Source organism: Salmo trutta, chromosome 22 (genome assembly GCF_901001165.1).
Source record: "Salmo trutta chromosome 22, fSalTru1.1, whole genome shotgun sequence".
Classification (NCBI taxonomy): domain Eukaryota; kingdom Metazoa; phylum Chordata; class Actinopteri; order Salmoniformes; family Salmonidae; genus Salmo; species Salmo trutta.
In genome coordinates this window covers 45,186,316-45,206,610 of record NC_042978.1, presented here as the reverse complement: position 1 = coordinate 45,206,610, position 20,295 = coordinate 45,186,316, and the positions used below count along the sequence as shown (strand labels likewise).

At 45.1% G+C, this 20,295-nt stretch overlaps 1 protein-coding gene across 2 annotated transcripts; it reads right to left on the bottom strand.

The window, feature by feature from the left end:
• Nucleotides 1–300: 300 nt before the first annotated feature.
• On the bottom strand, nt 301–4,815 carry LOC115158806 (prothymosin alpha-A). 2 transcript variants are annotated; one of them, XM_029708150.1, is made up of 5 exons: nt 4,631–4,815; nt 2,058–2,129; nt 1,655–1,742; nt 1,356–1,447; nt 301–1,212 (listed from the first exon to the last, which is right to left on the bottom strand). In XM_029708150.1, exons 1-5 carry the CDS (start codon nt 4,670–4,672, stop codon nt 1,171–1,173), a joined length of 336 nt encoding a protein of 111 aa, XP_029564010.1. In that variant the 5' UTR covers nt 4,673–4,815; the 3' UTR covers nt 301–1,170. The 2 variants fall into 2 exon arrangements, with proteins under 2 accessions (XP_029564010.1, XP_029564011.1); XM_029708151.1 differs by having other exon boundaries at nt 1,655–1,739.
• Nucleotides 4,816–20,295: the final 15,480 nt, after the last annotated feature.

Here is a 20,295-nt window from a genome sequence, read left to right as displayed (position 1 = left end):
TTGAGCAGATTAATAGCTACAGTACTTTTTTTCCCTTCTAATCATCAATGTCAAATGAAATGACACAGTCCATTGGGCTAATATTTTTTTTTCTAATCATCAATGTCAAATTAAATGATGCCGAGTCTATTGGGCTAATAATAGTTCTCAATTATATCCCTGGTTATGTCCTAGAAGTTCTAACCCATAAGAGAATGCAGCCGTTGTGGTGTTGGCCAATTAGCCCTCCTTGTATATTTGTATTGGTGTGTTTCACTGTATTTGGTGTTAAAATAATTGTTTATCGGAAGGAAAGGATTCACTCAGGTAAATTTATTAAATGCAATATAATTTACCAGATCTTGAAGTCTTTATGGCATGAATAATTTACAATGATGTACAGTTCTAACAGCTCAATAAAACACATGAACAGCATATCTGAAAAGGATACTTTTATAGATTATAGAGCCAAAAGCTGTATGATGATGTTCATAGTTGAGGAGGCTGACTGTAACATAACATTATGAAGTCTCATCTACGACGGGTCAAAAAACTGAAGAAAAATTCAACAAAAAAAAACTAATCAGAAGTGCTCACAAACTAAAATTCTGGTTTATTGTCTTACAACAAATTCACACGTACATTGAACAGGCCACAACAGACAGCAATTTAAACGACATAAAAGAAAAGAAACCTCTTTTCTTTGGCCTTGCCATCTCATACAAACCAACTACGTATGGTACAACTAAAGTACAAATACAAAGTTACTGGAATGCTTTAAATTTAATTGTTTTCTGAAATTTGTACAAGTTTGTGTTGAGATAACATGACATGGTCAAACCACAAGTAAAGTCTATTTCATAGAGAAGCATCAACTCCAAAGCACCGTTTGGTAACCAGAGATCACTGTCGAAAAATGGCTGACCTCCTAACAATATGTACAAAAATATAAAATGTAAATAAAAATACAAACAAATTCTCCTTTTAAAGTACTGTATCTTGTTAAGAAGGTAGAACTTTGAAGTCTTGGGTATTCTAAAAAATTTGCAGTTGGGTGTGTGTGTACACGGACATTGGGTGTGTGTACACGGACGTTGAACTCTACTTGATGATGACCACAGTTTCCCTCCAAAACGCTCGGTGGTCTAGGAGAGAGGTTACAGGGGCTTCCAGCGGGTTGAAACACAACTCTTAATCATCATCGGTTTTCTGCTTCTTCGTTCCAACATCCTCCTGTAAAGACAAAGCCAAGATAAGATTAGTTATTTCCATTTAAAACAACATTGTAGAAATATTTTTAGTTTGATTTGAATATTAAATACCAAACACATACAATAAGTGTAAATTCAAGTCATGGATTGAAGTCGTTATATTACCTCATCATCATCATCATCATCTTCATCATCTTCCGCCGCCCTCTTGCCTGCGCGACCCTCGACCTCATCGTCATCTTCATCATCTTCGTCGCCTACAGAGACAGAGATAGAGACAGGTTTAGATTATTGTAGTTATGGCGTCTAACAGATAGAGGGCGCTCCAAGAAAACAATTCCCCAGGCGATCTGCCTCAGTACTTTAGCAGGCAAATAGACAGCACTGCCACTAGGTGCATATGTCAACATGAAATGGATAATCTATCATCATACATAATGTCGTTGAGAGACCGGACCACTTACCCTCAACATCCTCTTCCTCATCCTCCTCCTCTCCCACATCCTCCTCATCGTCTACATCCTCTACATCTCCATTCTCCTCAGCCTCCTTCTGGAAAACAACACAATGCATCAGATGCATAGAATCTGTTTGTCTCCAGGGGAGAAAAAAAATCCATGTTGAATGACAGACTGTATTTATTGAGGAGTGAGAGTAATAAACCAGGTAATATCTTATTTGTAATAAAAATGAAAGAAAACATGACTTGTCCTCATGGATGTATTTCTACAAATACTTTTTCATAAGGACAATGAAGAAGACAGGTGAGGACAGGTAGACAGTAACTGATTGCCATATGAGCCCATCTTAAAGGTAAAGTGGTGAAATGGGTCAATTAAAGGTAAAGTGTTAAAGGTGAAGTCTTACAGCTTTTTTCCCATTGGCTGGGGCATCTTTTCCATTTTCTGCCTCCTCAACAAGCTTCTTCTCTTTCAGGTCCTGGGGGAAAGTGAAAATAGGAGAATATGTTTGACTTATATGCTGTGTGGCACATGATGGTTCAAATATATATCACAGGCCCATCCAATCAAGATTTTATGCCTTAAGATTTATTTATAGAGTTGGTTGTCGTTTTAAAGACACCCCCGCCCACATACCCCCTTCCCTCCCTCCACCCTCGCCTAAACTTGTAAAGCATGCTTTCGTTTTTCCTTTGAAAGGCGACACTTTGATCCTAAACCTTCTATTGGTTGCTTTTCTTCTCTACACCCCGCCTACTTTTGGAGCTCTAATAGAAGTGTTGCAACCTGACACCATTATGGAGTTGCGAACAAAGAGCATTGTAGTTCAGTCAAGGACTCATATAATGGGGCTCTATGAAGACACGCCCGGAAAAAGACTACAATTCCCATTGCACCCTAGTAGGTTATTCAGCCAATAAGAGCCTCTAAACGAACGCTACCAGAAGGAGGCTGACTAAATTAACTCCAGCGAAAGGAGACAATAAGACAATAGCGCCTAGAAGGGATATGCGATTCATCGACTTTCCATTCTGTAATGAAGACAATAAGGTTCCTAATCAATCAAAACCATTCTGATTGGGTGTTGGTGTTGTATCAAGGGTCTTTATGATAAGATCAGGCTATGTTCAGGCCTATTCACTTGAAGGACAAAGGCACTTTTTTTTTCTCCAATAGCCTTTTTTAGTGCCAAAGAAATAAAATATAGATGTTCTTAGTCTCGTTCGTTTTAACCTATTCCAATGTGGAACTCTCTATTGATGAATTAGTTTGAGTAATGCTGAGCCCATAAGCCGGTTAGCAGCTACATCTCCCCTGTACCCGCCTCCTTTCAACATCACCTTTCCGTGCCAATATTGTATTCTATAGCTATAGGCAACAACGCACAGCGATGGAAAATAAGTATCATTTTTAACCTGTAGGCTAACAGGCAGTTATTAACATACTCGATGTTTTGTTATTACCTGGGGTCGTTTGAACAGCGTATGGTGAGCTTATGGCAAGGGATAAAAGATAAGTAACCGCAAAAACGCAATTCAGCGCGCAATTGGTTCAGCAGGTCGAGGCTCTGAGCAGCGCTTTGCAATGTTTAATGAAAAACGATGCCTTCAAGATGCAATGCTAGTTTATCGTGAACGCTCACCCCACGACCCCCCTCTCTCTCTTTCTCTCTCTGAATAGGGTTACGCCGTGAAGGAACCAAAGAGAGAGAGAGGGAGAGAATGAACACTTTCACAGTTCAACTTTTCGCTCACACACGTCCTACACTGGGTGTTCATATCGGCATTACGCGCCGCCAAAGCCCGCATATACACTCACCTAGTTCCATGTATCACAAGCTACCGCTGGAACCAAGTCAACGTTTATTTTCTCTCTAAAGACAAGCAAAGGAAATACTGTGTGTCCGCGCTTTTTTTCATACAAAGAATGTCTAAATCTAAGACAGTATCCAAACAAATAACCCAAGAACAGAAGCTGTTCCAAATCACACACAGACATATAATTTGGTTTACAAGCCAACTGATGCTGTTAAACGGGAGACTCCGGAGCTCGCGTTGAGGCTCCGTCACATTGCGCACAGACAGACAGAAGCTTGGTGGAACGAAGTGAACACACCGCCGGGCTTATCCATGTCAATACAGCCGTGAATCACTGATCATAAACACACAGCTAGAAGACAGGAATCGCTATCGCCACTCCATTTACAGTTATGCAAAATAATTACTCATCTCGTACTCAGGTCGGTTAGAATTTTCATGTTGGTTCCGTTATTAATCCTTTACGCGCAATTTAAATTCCTTTCACCACATTCTGATTTCTAAAAGGCGCGAGGTTTTTATGTCCGAGCCATTCCCCATAAACTTCCACATCAATATCATATACTCAATGAAAACAGCCTCCAAAAACAATGGGATCTATTCAAGTAGCAAGTTATGACAGACCCGGTGCGCGGTACGAATTTGACGAATGGATCAATCAATTGCAGCCTCGACCAGCAAATACAATGTAGCCTATAAAATGAGAAGTATACAAAGCGAATTCATCAACACGATAAAGCAGAAGTGTGTGTGTGTGTGTGAATGAGTTCTTCAAACGAGCTTCCAATCCGTGCTCAACTGGACAGACACGGTAGTATAAACAAAGAACCGCGCGCAGACTTGTACTCTGGTTCAATAAAAGCGTCGCTGCTTGCAGTTAATGTTTCAGTAGACTAGTGAGCGCAACTTCGGCGTACTCATTGTTAGGCTACATTTTTATCTAATATCATAGGTCTCCAAAAAAAGTGTTTTCATTCCTACATCCGCAACAGAAGCCTCATCCAAAACCAGTTAAATTTGATGAAGCTCGGATAAACACTTGTTCCAGTTTCCTATAGTTGTTCTCCATTCAAAATATTCCGTCCGGAATAGATTTGAATGAAAGAAAGTGTAGAAATTGTAATTTGTCCATCACTCAGGTCACAAATTGCCCTCCACTTACCTTGGCAGAGATCTCCTTCTTGTCGACTTTTGTGTCAGCCATGTTTCTGTTTTAGCCTAATGTAACAAATGTTATAGGGGATCAGAAAAAAGAATGATACGATCCACTCAGTCCCACCAGTGTAAAAGAAAAAAAAGACTTATAGTGCCAGTGGCAACCCGGCCCGAACGGGGAGCCTTTAATATAGAGTTGTAGGCGGAGTCGAGGCACGGCCAGTGCGTTATGATTGGTCCATCATTTGGACAATGTCTAGCACTGATTGGTCCGAGGGGAACAATGGACAGTATTTTCAGAGAGGCGCGCACGCCCCCTAATCAGCCTCTCCGAATCATTGCAGTGACGAGTGGCTGGCCGTCCCCGCGCGGGGATTGATGACCCGCATAGCATACTTTCTGTCAACACAACACAAGATTAAACTTGTCAAAGTGGACGATTCTCGCGTCAGGACGTAATTTAAGCCGAATTTCGATTGCAAACCCCACATAAGTCCAATTGTGGACAGACTATTGCATTTGGCAACATGTAACACGCACACATCCGTAGTTGTTACATGTAACCTTATCACTTGTAGTCTATCCTCATCAATCACCATGTTATTCAAGGTTTATTACATTAGGTGCTGCTTGACCTTGCATGCACTTGCATTTAACTGGCTAAAATACATATATTTAAATTCTGTATAATGAACTAATGTAGCCTCACTAATGTAATGAAGTAATGTAACAACTTCAAATGGATGAACTGGATGCAATGATTTAAAAGATCTTCAATGGCTTATTGCGGCATTTAGAGAACGAAGCCTAGGCTATCTCTAGTTTACACACGACAGACTGACAGATAGCTCCCCTGTCCTCCTCCCCCTCCCCCTTTAGAGCAGCCCCTCCCCCCTCTCTCTCTCTCTGCACCCCCCTTTTCCATCGCACCCCCTCCCCCTCTTTTAGCTCTCTCTCGCTCGCGCTCTCTCTGGGAGTCGTAATGCGCTTGCGCCATGTGCGGCGGGTAGAAGCGTCCATTTTCCGGCTCAGCCACCATTGTGTGTATGAGTGAAGGTCGACGCCACAGAGAAACAATTTACGAGATGTGTAGAGCATTTCTGAAAGATGTGTAGAGCATTTCTGTTGGAGGATGAATTGTTTAGAAATAGCATCTCAATCGTAAAATAAAATACTAGGCTACTTTACGCACATATTTTATGGACACTGCGCAGAAATTAGCCATAACAAAAGGACTCAGAAAAAAATAATAAAATAAGACAGAAGCTTCCACATTGTCAGAAAATAAGTGCAATAGTGGTGCGTAGTGATTCCATTTACGGATGAGTGCACCATTGAGGTAGAAGGAGAGACTTACCTCACCAAAATGGCTTTTTCCAAGTGCCATATGTCGTCGTGATTGTGAAAGAACTAACCTCATTGGTAGATGAACTGGAGCAAACATAAACCTGACGCTTTGCGCCCATGGATTGGATAATCTGACTGTCAATCAAACGTAGTACTCCACTAGAGTTGTTTTCAAAACCTGGAGAGTGGAGTTTAAATCAAATGAAAAACAACTCAGTACTGAAGAGCAGAAAGTCACTAGATGATATGTTGTTAATTCATTATTTTGAATAAAGAATGTCTTTAACATGGCCTACATAGACACGTTGTTAATGAAGGATTTTGATGACATTTAAATTTTTTTAAAATAGCCTATTTAGACAGCGGGGCTAGGCACCACATTGTATGATCCCACCACAAGGCACTGATGTCAGTAGAGGTATCAGCTCGACAGTTGTACTTAGGCCAGATGTATTAGACATTTGCCCAAAACATTTAGCACTTGTTATTTTCAAATGGGAATAAAAATAAATGGAGAAAAAACATGATGGAAAAAAGTTACATGTTTTGTGTGTGTTAACAAAAAATATTAAACATCTGCCAAAAGTTTGACTGTATGTTTGCAATATTGTTGTGTAGACTAATGTGTATGTGCATGTATTCAATAATAAAAACAAGAATGTGTTAACTTTCTAATGAGCTCTAGGGTAGCTGTGGCTGTCTAAGGCTGTGATGTGTTACAGTGCGTTTTAGCAGGGAAAACCTGTGTTCCTCATGAGGCCCCAATGGACTCTACATGCTGTGACCTGCAGAGGAGGTCCAGGACACTAACCTGTGTGTTGTCCTGTTATAGAGATTGTATCTTATCTCACACAGGCACATACACTACGTGACCAATATTAAGTGGACACCTGCTCGTCAAACATCTCATTCCAAAATTGTGGGCATTAATATGGAGTTGGTCCCCCCCTTTGCTGCTATAACAGCCTCCACTCTTCTGGGAAGGCTTTCCACTAGGTGTTGGAACATTGCTGCAGGGATTTACTTCCATTCAGCCACAAGAGCAGTAGTAAGGTTGGGCACTGATGTTGGGCGATTAGGCCTGACTCGCAGTTGGCGTTCCAATTCATCCCAAAGGTGTTTGATGGCGTTGCGGTCAGGGCTCTGTGCAGACTAGTTCTTCCACCCCACACTCGACAAACCATTTCTCTATGGACCTCGCTTTGTGCATGGGGGCATTGTCATGCTGAAACAGGAAAGGGCCTTCCCCAAACTGTTGCCACAAAGTTGGAAGAACAGAGTATGCTGTAGCAATAAGTTTTCCCTTCACTTGAACTAAGGGTTCTAGCCCAAACCATGAAAAATAGCCCCAGACCAATATTGCTCCTCCACCAAACTTTACAGTGGGCACTATGCACTATTACAATTCTCCTGGCATCCGCCAAACCCAGATTCGCCTGTCGGACTGCCAGATGGGGAAGCGTGATTCATCACTCCAGAGAACATGTTTCCACTGCTCCAGAGTCCAATGGCGGCGAGCTTTACACCACCCCAGCTGACGCTTGGCATTGGGAATGGTGATCTTAGGCTTGTGTGTGGCTGCTCGGCCACGGAAACCCATTTCATGAAGCTCCCGACCAGCAGCTCTTGTGCTGACGGTAGAGGGTGTTGTAACCGATGACAGATGCTTTTTATGCGTTTCAGTGGTCCCATTCTGTGAGCTTGTGTGGCCTACTGCTTCGCGGCTGAGCCGTTGTTGTTCCTAGACATTTCCATTTCACGATAACAGCACTTACAGTTGACTGGGGCAGCTCTAGCAGGGCAGACATTTGATGAACTGACTTGTTGGAAAGGCGGCATCCTATGACGGTGCCACATTGAAAGTCACTGAGCTCTTCAGTAAGGCCATTCTAATGCCAATATTTGGTATATGGAGATTGCATGGCTTTGAGCTTGATTTTATACACCTGTCAGCAATGGGTGTGGCTGAAATAGCAGAATCCACTAATCTGAAGGGGTTTCCTCTCCTTCTCCTCTCTTCTCCTCTCCTCTTCTCTCTCCTCTCTTCTCCTCTCCCCTCCTCACTCCTCCTCTCCCCTCCTCTCCTCTCCTCTCATCTCCCCTCCCCTCCTCTCTTCTCTCTTCTCCTCTCTTCTCCTCTCCTCTCCTCTTCTCTCTCCTCTCTTCTCCTCTCCTCTCCCCTCCTCACTCCTCCTCTCCCCTCCTCTCCTCTCATCTCCCCTCCCCTCCCCTCCTCTCCTCTCCTCTCCTCTCCTCTCCTCTCCTCTCCTCTCCCCTCCTCTCTCCTCTCTTCTCCTCCCCCCTCCTCACTCCTCCTCTCCCCTCCTCTCCTCTCATCTCCCCTCCCCTCCTCTCTTCTCCTCTCCTCCTCTCCCCTCCTCTCTTCTCTTTTCTCTTCTATTCTCCTCTCTCCTCTCTTCTCTTCTCTTCTCCCCTCTCCTCTCCTCTCCTCTCCCCTCTCTTCTCCTCTCCCCTCCCCTCCCCTCCTCTCTCCCCTCTTCTCCTCTCCCCCCTCTCTTCTCTCTTCTCCTCTCTTCTCCTCTCTTCTCCTCTCTTCTCCTCTCCTCTCCTCTCCCCTCCCCTCCCCTCTCTTCTCCTCTCCCCTCCCCTCCTCTCTCCCCTCTTCTCCTCTCCCTCCTCTCTTCTCTCTTCTCCTCTCTTCTCCTCTCCCCTCCTCTCTTCTCTCTTCTCCTCTCTTCTCCTCTCCCCTCCTCTTTCCTCTCTTCTCCTCTCTCCTCTCTTCTCTTCTCCCCTCTCTTCTCCTCTCCTCTCCTCTCCTTTCCTCTCCTCTCCCCTCCTCTCTCCCCTCTTCTCCTCTCCCCTCTCTTCTCCTCTCCCCTCCTCTCTCCCCTCTTCTCCTCTCCCCTCTCTTCTCCTCTCCCCTCCCCTCCCCTCCCTCTTCTCTCCTCTCTTCTCTTCTCCCCTCTCTTCTCCTCTCCCCTCCGCTCCTCTCTCCCCTCTTCTCCTCTCTCCTCCTCTCTCCTCTCTCCTCTCTTCTCCTCTCCCCTCCTCTCTACTCTCTTCACCCTCTAGTGGAGCACTCAAGACACTGGAGGAGCTCCTCCAACAGATGAGAAAATAAATGGGAGGTCCAACTTTTCGAGATTGACCCGAAAAATGTGAGTTCTTACTTTGCTACCATATCGTTTTATTTAGGTATTTACAAAGCATGTTAAAATACTATTTTGGGCAAACAGAATCTGCAAAGTTATTCTCACCTATACAGCATTGCTCAACATAATTGTAGCTGTTTGTGTTCTGAAGCAGTATTGGGTTTGATATGTTCAATCATTTCTGGGGACTCTTGAAATTGTACTGTTGGAAATTTTGGCCAGATGTATTACAATATAATAACATCCTGCTGAAAAGAAGAAAAACATTCTTTTTTATTTGTCTCCAAGCGGTAATTGTTGCTGAGTGTGACTATGCAGACAACAACAACAACAAACAAGCCATCAACAACAGATGACATAATGAATACTCCACACAGCCTAAATCATATAGCTTAACAGCACGTAAACAATACACAAACAACTGATAAGGAAGTGCTGATATTGTTCTCTGTCTCCATGTGTAACAGCAGCTGTACAGGCAGCCTTGATCAGAATAGTATTTTAGAGAAACGTGACCGTGGAAACACCTACAACAACAAAATGCGTATTGTTTATGTGATCATGAATAATATATCAGAATAGTTCTATGTAGTTCTGGCTAGTTAGTGGACATTGTCCAGTATTACTCTTTATGTGTTCTGTTAATGAGATGGATGAGAATCAATTGGACTGCAGCTCAACACACACCCAGCACACACCCAGCACACACACTCCCCCACTTCCATTCAGCGATAGTTAGTGCAGCCATTTAGCATCCAGCTTTTCGTAATTAATTATTGTTCCAGGTTGTCAATTCATTGCTCGGTAGCTCACGCAGCAACACTGCTCTCTTTGTTTAAGAGTAATGTGAAATCATGGAATTACTATGCTATTGTGTAATGTGAAATTATGGAATTACTGCCTTCTCTATCACTAACTAACTAACTAACTAACTAACTAACTAACTAACTAACTAACTAACTAAATAACTAACTAACTAACTAACTAACTAACTAACTAACTAACTAACTAACTAACTAACTAACTAACTAACTAACTAACTAACTCTCTCTCTCTCTCTCTCTCTCTCCTCTCTCTCCTCTCTCCCTCTCCTCTCTCCCTCTCCTCTCTCTCCTCTCTCTACTCTCTCTCTCCTCTCTCTCTCCTCTCTCTCTCTCTTCCTCTCTCTCTCTCTCTCTCTCTCTCTCCTCTCTCTCTCCTCTCTCTCCTCTCTCTCTCCTCTCTCTCTCCTCTCTCTTCTCTCTCCTATTTATGCACAGGGACATAGATATAGTTGCAGGGTACAGGGAATGCTCTGACGTCCAACAGTGCAGGTGTGAGTTACCAACCCTTAGAAAACCTTTGGAAAAAATTGTGTGACCAGATGACCAGATACAATGCTATTTTACTGTAAACAAATTGACAACAAACTTTCAGCATGCTTATAGAGAATGACATTCAACAAGCACAGCACTTATACAAATTACTGATGATTGGTTGAGAGAAATTGATGATATAAATATTATGGGGGCTGTTTTGTTAGACTTCAGTGCCGCCTTTGAGATTATCGATCATAGTCTGCTGCTGGCAAAACGTATGTGTTATGGCTTTACACCCCCTGCTATAATGTGGATAAAGAGTTACCTGTCTAACAGAACACAGATGGTGTTCTTTAATGGAAGCCATTCCAACATCATCCAGGTAGAATCAGGAATTCCCCAAGGCAGCTGTCTAGGCCCATTACTTTTTTCAATCTTTACTAATGACGTGCTACTGGCTTTGAGGAAAGCCAGAGTGTCTATGTATGCGGATGACTCAACACTATACATGTCAGCTACTACAGCGACTGAAATGACTGCAACACTTAACAACGAGTTGCAGTTAGTTTCAGAATGGGTGGCAAGGAATAAGTTAGTCCTAAATATTTCTAAACCTAAAAGCATTGTATCTGGGACAAATCAATCACTAAAGCCTAAACCTCAACTAAATCTTGTAATAAATCATGTGGAAATTGTAGCAAGTTGAGGTGACTAAACTGCTTGGAGTGACCCTGGATTGTAAACTGTCATGGTCAAAACATATTAATACAACAGTTGCTAGGATGGGGAGAAGTCTGTCTATAATAAAGCGCCGCTCTGCCTTCTTAACAACACTATCAGCAAGGCTGGTCCTACAGGCCCTGGTTTTGTCACACCTGGACTACTGTTCAGTCGTGTGGTCAGGTTCCACAAAAAAGGACTTTGGAAAATTGCAATTGGCTCAGAACAGGGCAGCACAGCTGGCCCTTGGATGTACACAGAGAGCTAATATTAATAATATGCATGTCAATCTCTCCTGGCTGAAAGTGGAGGAGAGATTGACTTCATCACTACTTGTATTTATGAGACGTATTGACATGTTGAATGCTCCAAGCTGTCTGTTTGAACTACTGGCGCACAGCTCGGACACCCATGCATACCCCACAAGACATGCCACAAGAGGTCTCTTCACAGTCCCCAAGTCCAGAACAGACTATGGGAGGCGCACAGTACTACGTAGAGCCATGACTACATGGAACTCTACTCCACATCAAGTAACTTATGCAGGCAGTAAAATTGGATTTAATAAACAGATTAAAAAACACCTTATGGAACAGCGGGGACTCTGAAGCAACACAAACATAGGCGCATAAATACACACACACACGATAGCATATGCATTATACACACACGTACACATGGATTTTGTACTGTAGATAAGTGGTAGTGGCGGAGTAGGGGCCTGAGGGCACACAGTCTGAATGTATAGTAATGTTTTTAAAATTGTATAAATTGTCTTAATTTTGCTGGACCCCAGGAAGAGTAGCTGCTGCTTTGGCAGGAACTAATGGGGATCCATAATCAACCCCAGGAAGAGTAGCTGCTGCCTTGGCAGGAACTAATGGGGATCCATAATAAATCCCAGGAAGAGTAGCTGCTGCTTTGGCAGGAACTAATGGGGATCCATAATCAACCCCAGGAAGAGTAGCTGCTGCCTTGGCAGGAACAAATGGGGATCCATAATAAATACAAATACATGTGCAGGTGGGTGAGGACAGTGTGCAGGGCAATGGCGATTACGTCGTCCGTGGATCTGTCGGGGTGGTAGGAGAACTGGAGAAGGTTGAGTGCGTCAGGCAGGTAGGAGGTGATGTGGTCTTTGACGAGCCCCTCGAAGCCCTTCATGATGAGGGAAGTGAGTGCTACTGGTCGGTGGTCATTCAGTTCAGTTACTTTCCCTTTCTTGGGCACGGGGATGACAGTGGGCGTCATGAAGCAGGTGGGGATAACGGCCTGAGCTCGAGAGAGATGTCAGAAAACGTCAGAAAACACAACAGCTAGCTGGTCTGCACATGCTCTGAGGGCGCGGCTAGGGATCACTCTGCCCAAAAAGCACATATCTGCTCCTTCCAGGATTATGAGTTACTGTGTACAGCGTCACTATCACAACCTGCTGCTCTAGAGGAGACTAGCTGTAGCGTAGCTAGCTTTGATAAAGAGACAGGACAGTAAACTCTCGGAGGAGCCTGTAGCGTAGCTAGCTTTAATAAAGAGACAGGACAGTAAACCATGATAAGAGACAGGACAGTAAACCATGATAAAGAGACAGGACAGTAAACCATGATAAAGAGACAGGACAGTAAACCATGATAAAGGGACAGGACATTACCATGATAAAGGTACAGGACACTAAACCATGATAAGGGACAGGACATTACCATGATAAAGAGACAGGACAGTAAACCATGATAAAGAGACAGGACAGTAAACCATGATAAAGAGACAGGACATTACCATGATAAGAGACAGGACATTACCATGATAAAGAGACAGGACAGTAAACCATGATAAAGAGACAGGACATTACCATGATAAGAGACAGGACATTACCATGATAAAGAGACAGGACAGTAAACTGTGATAAAGAGACAGGACAGTAAACCATGATAAGAGACAGGACAGTAAACCATGATAAGGGACAGGACATTACCATGATATAGAGACAGGACAGTAAACCATGATAAAGAGACAGGACAGTAAACCATGATAAAGAGACAGGACAGTAAACCATGATAAGAGACAGGACAGTAAACCATGATAAAGAGACAGGACAGTAAACCATGATAAAGAGACAGGACAGTAAACCATGATAAAGAGACAGGACAGTAAACCATGATAAGAGACAGGACAGTAAACCACCCTCTTGTAGTAAAACAGGGAAACTAGAGCCTCCCTCCCTCCCTCCCTCCCTCCCTCCCTCCCTCCCTCCACCAGGACTCTCCAGCCCCTGAGGCAAGGCACAGATAGAGGGAGACAAACATGCACATACACACACACACCCTCACTCCAGACCTCTGTTCACGCAGCCAGAGCCTCTTCCTGTCTAGCATGGCAGAAGCAGTGATGGAAATCCCCTGCTTGGCCAGACCACCGGGGGTCACGTGACACACTAACTAACTAACGCTGCTGCCCCTGCCACTATACTGGCTTTGACGCTGTCGCCTCGGCATGTTCTTACAAACACACGTACGCAGCATGCACAGATACGTACGCTGATACACACACATGCATGCAGGAATTCGCATGAATGCACACACACACACACACACACACACACACACACACACTCACGCACGCACGCACGCACGCATGCACAAACACACACATACACTCAGGTTATTTTGCTTCTCACGCTCTCCCTGCTCTCAGAGTAAGACTGTTCTGGAATCTTCAAAGGGGAAATGGAGACTTCCACATGCGGCCCAGGTTGAGAGGGAAACAGGCTAACAGGCAGAGATAGATCAATGGCTAACTTGCTATAAATAGATACAAAACTATTATGCTATCCAGTCTGACATCCATTTTGGAGTGTGGTGTGTGTGTGCCCACCCCCAATAGTAACAGGCAGTTCAGGCTCCAGTAAAGACAAGTAGAGGAACAAAGTAGGGTAAAGTATCATCATCATGCTGTTGATCTGCTCCATCCTCCCCCACACTCCCATGTTGTAATAACGACACTGCCTCCACGCCAGACCAGACCAGACCCAACCACAGACAAACTGCCCTTCCCGCTCTCCCTCCCTCTCTACTCCATCCTTTCCTCTCCCTAATTTCTCATCCCTGTTTTAAAATAGCCTTTCCTCCCTCCGTCTCTCACCCCCTCCCCTTATTTTCCTCTCCCTTCTCTCTTCCTTTTCTCCACATCCCTCTAGTCTAATGGTTTGACTCTTTCTTTCTCCCTTTTCTCTCTTCCACCCTCTCTCTCTCTTTATCTCCCTGTCTCTCTCTCTCTCTCTTTATCTCCCCGTCTCTCTCTCTCTCTTCCTCGCCCTCTTTCTCTCTCTCTCTCTCTCTCTCTCTCTCTCTCTCTCTCTCTCTCTCTCTCTCTCTCTCTCTCCTTACCCTTTCTTCTTTTCTGCAGCTGTTCCCACATCATAGTTTCCTTATTGTTGTGAGAGAGACACCAGAGCCAGCGGTGGATAACAGACGGCTGCTCTCCAGCTGCATATTGTCTCTCTTTTTCTCTCTTTTTCTCTCTTTTTTTCTCTCTCTCTCCCTGTCTCTCTCTCTCTCTCCCTGTCTCTCTCTCTCTCTCCCTGTCTCTCTCTCCCCTCTCTCCCCCAGTCTCTCTCTCTCTCTCTCCCCTCTCTCCCCCAGTCTCTCTCTCTCATCTCTTTCTCCATGTTATTGCTCTTTTACTTTCCCCTCTGTCTCGCTTTATCTCTATTTCTCCTTCTCTCTCCCCTTGTCTCCCCCCCCGCTCTCTCCCCTGTCTCTCTCCGCCCTCTCTCTCTCCCCCTGTCTCTCTCCCCCCCCTCGCTCTCCCCCTGTCTCTCTCCGCCCTCTCTCCCCCGTCTCCCCCCCTCTCCCTCCCCTAGTCTCTCCCCCCCCCCCCCTCTCTCTCCCTCTCTCTCTCTCCTCCCCCTCTCTCTCAACTCCTCTTAGTTGTCAGACGCAGCCCAATAAACCATTAATCTATTGTAGAGAGAGAAGAGAACAGCATTGATATGTTTTGTTGACGGAGCTGCTGGTGGCCACACAAACAGGATCTGACCCTCACTGTAGACCTTCCTCCAACACACACACACACACACATACACACACACACACACACACGCACACGCACACGCACACGCACACGCACACGCACACGCACGCACGCACACGCACGCACGCGCACACACGCACGCACGCACGCACACACACACACGTTTGTTTTACTATCCTTGTGGGAACCAAACAAGTTAATTCCCATTCGATATCTTATTTTCCCTAACACCTAACCCTTAACCTAACCCTAACCCTAACCCTAACGTTAACCCCAAATCCTAACCCTAAAGCACAAAACACACTGAGAATTGGGGGGAGCCAATAGGAGTGAACACAATTCTTTTTTTAAAAAGGACATTTTCTCCATACATCTACACATCATATGCAATGTGGGCTATGGGATGGTAGCTAGCTAAATGTACAGACACAATGCAGGCAACACTAAATACTTCCTCCAAGCTAGCTAACCACTGTAGCTAGTATTGACATTATAATTAAATCCTGATGGATTAGTTTCCATGAAACAGCTGCCTGTGTTAGTGCAATGTCCTTAGTTTGGAGTATTTTAACAAGGCTGTGTGACTGACGTGCAAACGTTTGACAATCCTACCAGTGTGTCTGAGCTTTTAAAATACTTCAAACCAGAAGGTGACAGTAGCGTTGTTGGCAATGCATATCCGTGCTTGTTGCTTATGGTCTAGGTTCCCAGCTGTCTGCGCTAATGTTTTTATTTTGTACACAGCCCTTGTTTATACTAGCCAGATGGCCACAGCTAGATAACTACCTAGCAAGATGACAAAGAAAGAATTTCATTCACTCTCCATAATCCAATACTGCTAGTGCCAGATCAAAGCCAAACTTTTAGCTAGATAGCTAACATTAGCATATTCGCTAGCTAGCACAACATAGCTAGCTAGCTAGCTAGCTAAGGACACTGCACTAACTCTGCAGCTAACACAGGCAGCTGTTTCATGGAAACGAATCCATCGGGATTTAATTATAATGTCAACACTAGCAACAGTGGTTAGCTAGTTTGGAAGAATTATTTAGTGTTGTGTGCATTGTGTTTTTGCACTTAGGTAGCTATCATCCCATGGCCCACATTGCATATGAAGTGTGACTGGCTCATCCGTGGATGAACGAAGAAAATGAACTTTTCTTTCTTTTTATTTGGCTCGGTTCGTGCTCTCTGATTAGTTCATAGTGAAGTTGCTGAGGAGCATGGCGATTCTAGCAGTAGAGTCGGGCGCTTCATTACTACCGGAACGGCACGCAGCAGGCACCGCTTTTGTTCTAGCAAGAAAAGGAACGGCTTCCAAGTCTATCGGCGGTGAGATTCTCAGTGTGTTTCATGTTTAAACCTAACTTCTAACCCTAACTGTAACCTAACCATAACTGTAACCTAACCCTAACTGTAACCCTAACCCTAACCCTAACTGTAACCCTAACACTAACCCTAACCCTAACCCTAACTGTAACCCTAACACTAACCCTAACTTCTAACCCTAACTGTAACCCTAACACTAATTGTAACCCTAACACTAACCCTAACCCTAACCCTAACCCTAACTGTAACCCTAACACTAACTGTAACCCTAACCCTAACCCTAACCCTAATTGTAACCCTAACCCTAATTGTAACCCTAACCCTAACTGAAACCCTAACCCTAACTGAAACCCTAACCCTAACTGTAACCCTAACCCTAACTGTAACCCTAACCCTAATTGTAACCCTAACCCTAACTGTAACCCTAACCCTAACTGTAACCCTAACCCTAACCCTAAACTTAACCCCTAAGCCTAAAATAGCCTTTTTCCTTGTGGTAACCGGCAAAATGTCCCCACTTCTCAGAATTTCCTTGTTTTGCTATCCTTGTGAGGACTTCTGGTCCCCACAAGGAAAGTAAAACCAAACACACACACACACAGACACACACACACACACACACACACACACACACACACACACACACACACACACACACACACACACACACACACACACACACACACACACACACACACACACACACACACACAGGGGGAAGGTAAACTGTGTGAAGCATGCAGGGAAAGAGAAAAGAGCTACAGCACTTGTCCTGTCCTCCCTCTGGTCTCCCTCTGTCCTCCCTCTGGTCTCCCTCTGTTCTCCCTCTGTTCACCCTCTGTCCTCCCTCTGTTCTCCCTCTGGTCTCCCTCTGTCCTCCCTCTGTCCTCCCTCTAGTCTCCCTCTAGTCTCCCTCTGTCCTCCCTCTGTTCTCCCTCTGTCCTTCCTTTGTTCTCCCTCTGTCCTCCCTCTGTCCTCCCTCTGTTCTCCCTCTGTCCTCCCTCTGTCCTCCCTCTGTCCTCCCTCTGTCCTTCCTTTGTTCTCCCTCTGTCCTCCCTCTGTCCTCCTTCTGTTCTCCCTCTGTCCTCCCTCTGTCCTCTCTTTGTCCTCCCTCTCTCCTCCCTCTGTCCTCCCTCTGTCCTCCCTCTAGTCTCCCTCTAGTCTCCCTCTGTCCTCCCTCTGTTCTCCCTCTGTCCTTCCTTTGTTCTCCCTCTGTCCTCCCTCTGTCCTCCCTCTGTTCTCCCTCTGTCCTCCCTCTGTCCTCCCTCTGTCCTCCCTCTGTCCTTCCTTTGTTCTCCCTCTGTTCTCCCTCTGTTCTCCCTCTGTCCTCCCTCTGTCCTCCCTCTGTTCTCCCTCTGTTCAACCTCTGTCCTCCCCCTAGTCCTCCCTCTGCCCTCCCTCTGGTCTCCCTCTGTCCTCCCTCTGTCCTCCCTCTGTCCTCCCTTTGTCCTCCCTCTCACCTCCCTCTCTCCTCCCTCTCTCCTCCCTCTCTACTCCCTCCGTCCTCCCTCTGTTCTCTCTCTGTCCTCCCTCTGTTCTCCCTCTGTCCTCCCTCCCTACTCCCTCTGTCCTCCCTCTGTTCTCCTTTCCTCCCCCTGATTCCTCGTTCCTGTGTTCCGGGATGTGGCATCATAAATTAAGCATGCTCCTGTGGAGGGAGGGGGGCGATCGATGGAGTAAATCAATGCTGCTGATGCCTGTGTCACTTGACCCTCCGATCTACACCCTACTTTACCCCACTCCCTGTGTGTGCGTGCTGTGTGAGTGTAACACTGTCTCATGTATTTGCTAACCCACTACTCAACAAGCCTGTGCTAGGTAATCTCCTGTTGACCAGAAACCCACTATACTCAACAACATCTTTAGTGTGCAACATAATAAACTATAGTATGGAGGAAGCATTGTATCAGAGAACGATGGCTCTGTTGAGAACAAGTCTTGACTCTCTGGTCTGGTCATGCTAGTGAGTGGATAAGCCGTCAGAATAGCCTCAAGGTTACACAAAGAGGTGTTTTTGAAGTGAGAAAAATGCACTGCTTCAATTTGGGTGGATGGTGGATGTGGCAGATACATTTCCTTCCTGTGTGTTTGTTCGCTCACTGGAAAGCAACCCATTGTTATCAGTTCATACCAGTGGTTTATCTCAGTTATCTCAGTGTAGGACACCAGTTATCCTATTGGTTAACACCTATCAGCTTTTAAGCACAGAGTGAGCATTGGGATGCATTATTTCAATAGGCTTTCACTCATTAAGGAGTGTGTGCGTGTGTGTGTGTGCATGTTTATGTGTGTGTGTGTGAGTGTACTGTAGGTGTGTGTGTGTGTGAGTGTACTGTAGGTGTGCGTGTGTGTGTGTGTGTAAGTGTACTGTAGGTGTGCGTGTGTTTTTGTGTGTTTGTGTGTGTGTGTGTGTGTGTGTGTGTGTGTGTGTGTGGGTGTGTGTGAGTGTACTGTAGGTGTGCGTGTGTGCGTGTGTGTGTGTGTGTGTGTGTGTGTGTGAGTGTACTGTAGGTGTGCCTGTGTGTGTGTGTGTGTGTGTGTGTGTGTGTGTGTGTGTGTGTGTGTGTGTGTGAGTGTACTGTAGGTGTGCATGTGTGTGTGTGTACTGTAGGTGTGCGTGTGTGCGTGTGTGCGTGTGTGCGTGTGTGTGTGTGTGTGTGTGTGTGTGTGTGTGTGTGTGTGTGTGTGAGTGTACTGTAGGTGTGTGTGTGTGTGTGTGTGTGTGTGTGTGTGTGTGTGTGTGTGTGTGTGTGTGTGTGTGTGTGAGTGTACTGTAGGTGTGCATGTGTGTGTGTGTACTGTAGGTGTGCGTGTGTGTGTGTGTGTGTGTGTGTGTACTGTAGGTGTGCGTGTGTGTGTGTGCGTGTGTAATGATCCCCCATACATCTAGAGGCAGTATGCAGTGTGTTGCTAGGACGTCCCTTTGTCCAGGTCTAATTCAGTGTGTTGCTAGGACGTCCCTTTGTCCAGGTCTAATTCAGTGTGTTGCTAGGACGTCCCTTTGTCCAGGTCTAATTCAGTGTGTTGCTAGGACGTCCCTTTGTCCAGGTCTAATTCAGTGTGTTGCTAGGACGTCCCTTTGTCCAGGTCTAATTCAGTGTGTTGCTAGGACGTCCCTTTGTCCAGGTCTAATTCAGTGTGTTGCTAGGACGTCCCTTTGTCCAGGTCTAATTCAGTGTGTTGCTAGGACGTCCCTTTGTCCAGGTCTAATTCAGTGTGTTGCTAGGACGTCCCTTTGTCCAGGTCTAATTCAGTGTGTTGCTAGGGCGTCCAATTGTCCAGGTCTAATTCAGTGTGTTGCTAGGACATCCCTTTGTCCAGGTCTAATTCAGTGTGATACAAAATTGTTCCCCTAATCTGAACAATACAGTAATAATACTACAATCATTAGTGTAAAACTACACTACCCACAATGACCTCACAACAAGTTCTAGTGATTTGTTTTTACAGGATTCCGGATTCAAGTGAATTTAGGTCACTCTCATAAAACGTATTTTTACGTGGTAGGCTACCTCAGAATCATTGTGAGGTCTTCGTTGTAGACCAATAACAAGGACGCAGTCACAGATAGGGTGGCGCACAATTGGCCCAACGTCAGGGGAGGGTTTGGCCGGTGTAGGCCATCATTTTAAATAAGAATTTGTTCTTAACCGACTTGCCTAGTTAAATAAAGGTTCAATAAAATAAAACAATAAAAAAAGAAGTTAAACCCATCCAAGCAGGAAGTTAATTCAAGCCCCTCAGAAAATGTGTATCTCCATGATGAGGGCCTAGGTGGCGCCGCTGTGTAGTGCGAATGAGGGAGGTGTATAAAGCCACAGCAACAGAGAGCCAGACGT